This window comes from Ipomoea nil, unplaced genomic scaffold, assembly GCF_001879475.1.
Source record: "Ipomoea nil cultivar Tokyo-kokei standard unplaced genomic scaffold, Asagao_1.1 scaffold1407, whole genome shotgun sequence".
Lineage (NCBI taxonomy): Eukaryota > Viridiplantae > Streptophyta > Magnoliopsida > Solanales > Convolvulaceae > Ipomoea > Ipomoea nil.
Genome location: NW_017617835.1, coordinates 81717 through 88656, shown reverse-complemented (window position 1 = coordinate 88656; position 6940 = coordinate 81717). Strand labels below are relative to the sequence as shown.

The window sequence follows — 6940 nt, the reverse complement described above, 5'->3', positions numbered from 1 at the left end:
AAATATATACTTCGCTTAGGGGTACGTAAATAATTTAGAGAATCAATGACATAAATGCATCTTGAGTTTTAAACTACTAAAATTCTTTCAGTGGAGTAATAACAAGATATGAAGTTTTTTGTTGAAGTCAAAGAAATGTTTTGCGCTTTGGAGAGTTGTGTTATTCAATACGATGTAATGAAGACTTTTTTTTTTTTCTTCTTCTTCTTTGAAGAATGGATGGAATGAAGACTTAACTAAAGAAGTCATTTAAACAAATTTAGTTGTTGTGACCTCTCATCCCTTAAAAAAGAGGTTGAGAGTTCAAACCTCTTTCTATATAGAAAAATCAATTGAACCGGTCCCGTGCGAACAAAGCGACATCAAGTATCCTTTTTCCCCTCTCTTCTCAATTCTCTTTAAATCTTAGCACTACCGACTTCTTAATGAGAGCACCATTGACACAACACTCAAAATAAATTAAAACTTTAACTAAACCATAAAACCTAGCTCAAAAGTGAAGATTTAACCCAACTTAAGTATCACTTGGTGTTTTAGAAAATGCACAGAAAGCAGATACCATAGATGGGTTAGGAAGAGAAGCAGCAAAGAGCACAGACATTTTTCTCTTTTTTTTTTTTCCCCTCAAAAATTTTATAATACAACAAAATGCCATTGTTTACAGACCTGGCCTTCTCATTTGGCCAAATGAAATGGCAGAAAGTTGGATCCATCTTACCAGAAAATTTGCCCATCATCTCCATTTTCACGAAAGGGCATCTTTCGCTTCCTAAGAAAGGATTCTACTTTCTGAACTTTACCCTCCCTGTTTCGCCAACTCTCATGCATTACAGAGAGATGAGTGGCAGGTTCAGCCCCGAGGAAGCAAGCCTCCCTGCCTTGGATGGTAGGTTTACCACTGAACTTTCCTCTTGCTCGAGAATCATCATGAGGCATCACCTTATGGCAACTGCTAGCCGAAGCCTTTCCACAAAGCGGGGCATGGCCATGGTCTGAAGACATACCTAACCTCAGCGATAAATCACACTCCACCTGAGATCTCCCCCTTAGATCTGATGCTGCATCTTCATCAAGACTGGAGTGGAATAAGCTTGGAAAGCGGTCGATTTGTGCAGGCTCTGCATTTGATGGATAAACAGGCCTGCCAACAATCACATTGCTTTGCAGTTCCTGGAAGCCCAACTGGGCAACTTCAGGCTGGAAGTTGGTGCCATAGTACAAGGGAAATACAGAACCCAAGTTCAAAGATGCATTACTTTCTGCTTGAACTTGAACAATCTGGCTAAATGCAGCCAATGAAGCATTAGGTTTGTTAATGTTCCCACATTCAGGTCTCCCAAATGTTGGTTGGCTCACAAACTGGGGAGACATTAAGTTAGAGTTATGCTCATTGGAACTGCCACTAAAATGTGTGGGAGGGACAGGATGCTGAGGTCTTGGGCTAAGGTAGTTTCTTGGATTATTGTTCCTCTGGCTCCTAGTGGGTTTTTCAGCAACACAGCCCAGGTTAAGAGCAGCTGAAGAACAACAAAAGTCAATGCCAAAACAAACACATATATATTACATGTCTCACTAAGAATATATAGACTCTGTTTAGCATAACTATCTTAAAACCCAGCTTTAAGACTGAAAGTAACTTTAAGTAACTTTTACCTTTATTTGTAGCTTAAAATAAGGAATAAGCTCTAAAATAAGAGTTACCAAACAGAGTCTATAATGCTGTAACTAAGTTAATGCAAGAACAGTATTAGTACCTTCAACGCAAGGAGGCAAATGCTGCCCAGTCTCTGAGCTTTCATCACTCCGAATTATTGTACTAATGGCATCATTAACCCTATCCCAGAGTGTGTCAGGATCAGCATACTCCGCCTGGGAAATGGAGAGAAAACACATCAGCATTTTAGCAAGCATGTTGAGCGCATCTAAGCCAACCCTGCAAGGAAGGAATGAAAGAGGGCAACGAGCAAACCTCAGAATTGGCTTTGGAGTACATAATTTCCTCCGCCCTCAACACCACAATTGGAAGCTTCACCTGCCATTCCCTGTTCTTCTTAGTAGCAGTGCTGTGCCTCTCATACACAAATCTGATCAAACAGTTGGTGGGCATTGAGCAACGAAACCAAAAAAACAAAAAAGAATCAAGAAACGAAGACCCATTACCTCAAAATCCGATGAATGATCGAGCCTCTGATGGGCTTGTGAATATCGCTATGCCACGCCCTCCTCACACACTCGTAAGGTCTAGGTCCAGGCCGAGGCATCTTCTTCTTTCTCAGCTCCCAAACACAGTGCGGTGAAGCAGAACAAAGAGGAGAGGAGAGAATGAATTTACATTAGAAATGATGGAGAGATGACGGGCGGAGGAGAAATGTGGTGCTTTATGAAGAAAGCAATCTCTCTCTCTCTCTCTCACTCACTCTTTACATGGGTAATATGATATGCGCTAAAGATGGGTTCCAAATACTTGCTCTCACTCCCTTTGCTCCCTACCACCACTTTCAAGTCCCCGTCTAGTTGCTGTACTTCAGAGAGAGAGAGAGAGAGAGAAAGAGATGTCTCTCTACATTTGTTTTGTTTTTTGGGGCGAGGGAAATCATATTTGCTATTTTCGTTTCATTTCCATAATTTTATATATTTATTTTTTTACCCATCAAGAATAAATAAATAAAAATATAATAAAACAGTAAAATTTCATTTTTCACCACTCTACTCTCGTAGTATTTGTCACTTGCTTTATTTTTTTTTTAAACACTTTGATTCTTTACAATGTAATATCTAGTAACAGATGTGTCATCACAGTGATAATCACACTACATAATAGTTAACGCTTGACAGGTATTTAGTTCTAATTATATCACACAATTTCCTCAATTTAAAGTGTTATATGTCCTAACTCTCAACATTCATTGGATCTCATACTGTTGGAAAAAATCCCACTTCCTGTGATAATGAAAATCACAAACCCCGACACGGTCCACAAATACGAGATAATACAATAGCACAAAATAACTAACAATGCAAGGGACACCAGATTTACGTGGAAAACCCCAAAACTACGGGGAAAAACCACGGACCACCACAACCAAAGTTTCCACTATCACAAATCTTGGGTACAAAGTTTCTAGCTACCACCTCCAAAAAGTATTGATGAATAAAACACCCAAGAGCTTCGGCAAACCTCACGACAAATCCATCAAACGTGTGACAAAATCCGTCGAACACGCTGCCGTCGTGCCGCTGAAAGTAGTGGAGAATGTCCTCACAAGACCGGCCAAGGAGACAAAAAAAGAAGCAAAAGAAACTTGGCTTTGTTTCACTGCTCTCTACTGTCTTGCACTACTGCCGAATCAATATCATGTGTGTGTAGTCTAGTGGCCATCTTGCATCCAAAATCCCTAAGCATTTTTATAGGAAATGAAGTACATGAAAGGTCACTAGATGCCAAAAGTCTCTTTGTTTCCAACCCTTCATAATCCCTTATTATTATTATACATTAATAATAATAATAATTAGGACTCAATAAAACTATATAGTGGGTACAAAAATACTTGGTCCAAACATGAGCTATTTTCCACATAGGAGGGAATCTCAACCCAACAAACTCCCCCTCCCGACTATGTGGAAGATATGGCAATCCCAGCGATACAACAACAAACCACTGCTGCCCTGCATAGGTAATCCAATAGCCTGAAGTAGATTTCTTGATATCAATGTTTCCTTCCATATCTGAATTAGTGTACTCAGTAACAATATGTTTCCTGTACACAAAAACAAACTCAGACTTGAAGTACCCTGAAGATATCTCAGAACCCACTGCACAGCATCACAATGTTCTCTCCCTGGATTTGAGAGAAATCTGCAAACAACACCTACTGCATGAGCAATATCCGGTCTCGTACATACCATGTCAAATATGCCCAATCAACAACCAGGGCTCTGATACCACTTTGTTGGAAAAAATCCCACTTCCTGTGACAATGAAAATCACAAACCCCGACACGGTCCACAAATACGAGATAACACAATAGCACAAAATAACTAACAATGTAAGGGACACCAGATTTACGTGGAAAACCCCAAAACCACGGGGAAAAACCACGGACCACCACAACCAAAGTTTCCACTATCACAAATCTTGGGTACAAAGTTTCTGGCTACCACCTCCAAAAAGTATTGATGAATAAAACACCCAAGAGCTTCGGCAAACCTCACGACAAATCCATCAAACGTGTGACAAAACCCGTCGAACACGCTGCCGTCGTGCCGCTAAAAGTAGTGGAGAATGTCCTCACAAGACCGGCCAAGGAGACAAAAAAAGAAGCAAAAGAAACTTGGCTTTGTTTCACTGCTCTCTACTGTCTTGCACTACTGCCGAATCAATATCATGTGTGTGTAGTCTAGTGGCCATCTTGCATCCAAAATCCCTAAGCATTTTTATAGGAAATGAAGTACATGAAAGGTCACAAGATGCCAAAAGTCTCTTTGTTTCCAACCCTTCATAATCCCTTATTATTATTATACATTAATAATAATAATAATTAGGACTCAATAAAACTATATAGTGGGTACAAAAATACTTGGTCCAAACATGAGCTATTTTCCACATAGGAGGGAATCTCAACCCAACACATACGGTCCCTCTAATTTCTTAAAAAGTAATATTATTCATCCCTACAAAATTTCTACCTAATTTTACCTCCTGATTATTCAGGACATCCAATGATTATAAGTCATGTTATTAGGAGGGAAAATTATAAGGGGTAAAAAGTATTTTCGTTTCTTAAATTATATGAAATTCTTGAACTAGAATATTACATTATTTGAACTAAACACTCATACTCTTCCCTACTCATTAATTTAACTTGTATTAGATGATCAAGTGATTGTTGTTGTTGTTGGCATCCTTTTATGGCCCTGTTTGGTAAAATGACTGTTAGTTAATAGATGTTTGCTGTTAGCTGATTGTGTTAATTAGAGGGTATAAATAGTTGATAACATTAGCTGATTGTAGAAAAGTGTTTGGTAAATTAGCTGTTAGCTGATAGCTGTTTAGTATAATTTCTTTTCTCAAAAAGCTACTTGGAGTAGCTTTTTTGAATTTTAGCCTTTTGGAGTTGCAAAAAGCTAATTAACCAAACATTTATATTGGTATTTTAACTAAATCAAACAATTAATAATAATCAAATAAGCTAAAATTGACCTATAGGCCAATTTTTTTACCAAACAGGGCCTATATATTCCTCTCAATAAATTTCTTACAATCCGCCAAGAGGGGCGGCTCACCCTTCTCATTTCTCTTCACACAATAAATTTTTTATATTCATTATACATTTGTGATTTAATCGTTCACATAAAAAGAATTCTTAAATAAAATTATATAGACATTCTTATATAACATTTTATGTAAAATTAAATAAAAAATTACTCTTTTTTTTTTTTGTGAGGATAAAAGAAAAATCTTCAATCTAACATTTTGAAATGAGTAGTTGTCATATATTTATTGGTTCTTACTAACATAATCATCAATACAAACACTTAGAATGTTAACATACATTTACTATGTACTTTGTTAAAGTTATTATACATCAAAGATGAAAAATGCAAATTTACCAAACACAGTAAATTTATGATATTGTACGTAATGAGTGACATTATTGTATCATATGTGTGTGTTTATGGCCCTGTTTGGTAAAATGGCTGTTAGCTAATAGCTGTTTGCTGTTAGCTGATTGTGTTAATTAGAGGGTATAAATAGTTGATAACATTAGCTGATTGTAGAAAAGTGTTTGGTAAATTAGCTGTTAGCTGATAGCTGTTTGGTATAATTTCTTTTCTCAAAAAGCTAATTGAAAAAGTTACTTGGAGTAGCTTTTTTGACTTTTAGCCTTTTGGAGTTGCAAAAAGCTAATTAACCAAACATTTATATTGGTATTTTAACTAAATCAAACAATTAATAGTGGTCAAATAAGCTAAAATTGACCTATAGGCCAATTTTTTACCAAACAGGGCCTATATCTTAGCATAATGTGCCAAAGACTTTGTGGTTTACTGGCACTAAATTACTCCTCTATATGAGATGTTGTAGATTTAAATCTCAGTGTAGTCAAATTATTATTGACCCAAATCCTTATGCCTGGACCAGGGTTTTTGTGTCTTAGTGTTATAAAACTCTATACTAGTAAGAATTCTATACGTCGTCGTTTCAATTCAGGGTCCATACTAGTAAGAATTCTATACCTCGTCATTTCAATTCAGGATTCATAATACTATGTGGATCCTAATCCATGATATAAATTTCCGTGTTTGTGGGTTGAAGGTTGATATGATGTGTTATGCCCCCTCACATTACACAAAAGCCCCACCCAGGCACCCACTCCCCAAGTCCCACCTCCACCAACCCACCCACCCCACCCCCATCAAACCCTCTCTGATCTTCATCAAATGCTAAAAACCCCACCCTCACAAAATGTCTACAAAAATGCTTTTTCTTGGAAGCAAAATGGGGCCACCACATAGTGGAGCCTTTCCCTTGCCATTCAGCCTTCACGTTGTGTTGTCACAGTGCAGCCTGAAAAAGATTGAAGCTGCTTAAAGGTGGCTTTGGCCTTTCAGACTCTCAAAATTATTGCCCTTTTTTTCTTCTTGCTTCCTATGCAAGAACTAAGAAGCTAGCTAGTAGGGTTTATTTTATCCTTATATCTTCTTTCTCTTTTTTCCCTTTTGTTTTGCCTTTTCTCTCTTATCCCCTCTTTCATTCCTTTATTTCGTTTGTTTTATTGGGACCATCATAAAGTATGAGGGTTAAATTCACCTATTTGGGCAACCTTATTTCAATCAATTCTTCACCAATATAATGTCTCCCTTCACAAGTTTTGAAGTCGAGATCTTACTTCAAAATTAATTATTTTTTTTTAAAACTTAGACCACACGTTATTAGTAA

General features: G+C 37.3%; 1 protein-coding gene across 1 annotated transcript; it reads right to left on the bottom strand.

Moving 5' to 3' along the window:
* Window positions 1–531: 531 nt before the first annotated feature.
* Window positions 532–2567, bottom strand: LOC109186170. Its single transcript, XM_019336095.1, has 4 exons — window positions 2161–2567; window positions 1970–2084; window positions 1755–1869; window positions 532–1517 (listed from the first exon to the last, which is right to left on the bottom strand). The coding sequence occupies exons 1-4, from the start codon at window positions 2259–2261 to the stop codon at window positions 715–717; spliced, it is 1134 nt and encodes a 377-aa protein (XP_019191640.1). The 5' UTR covers window positions 2262–2567; the 3' UTR covers window positions 532–714.
* Window positions 2568–6940: the final 4373 nt, after the last annotated feature.

Coding starts and splice junctions, on each gene's coding strand:
- LOC109186170 (XM_019336095.1), bottom strand. CDS start 2,261: ATGCCTCGGCCTGGACCTAGACCTTACGAGTGTGTGAGGAGGGCGTGG. Junction 1,870..1,969: donor ACTCCAAAGCCAATTCTGAG/GTTTGCTCGTTG, acceptor TCCATTTCCCAG/GCGGAGTATGCTGATCCTGA. Junction 1,518..1,754: donor TTTGCCTCCTTGCGTTGAAG/GTACTAATACTG, acceptor GTTGTTCTTCAG/CTGCTCTTAACCTGGGCTGT.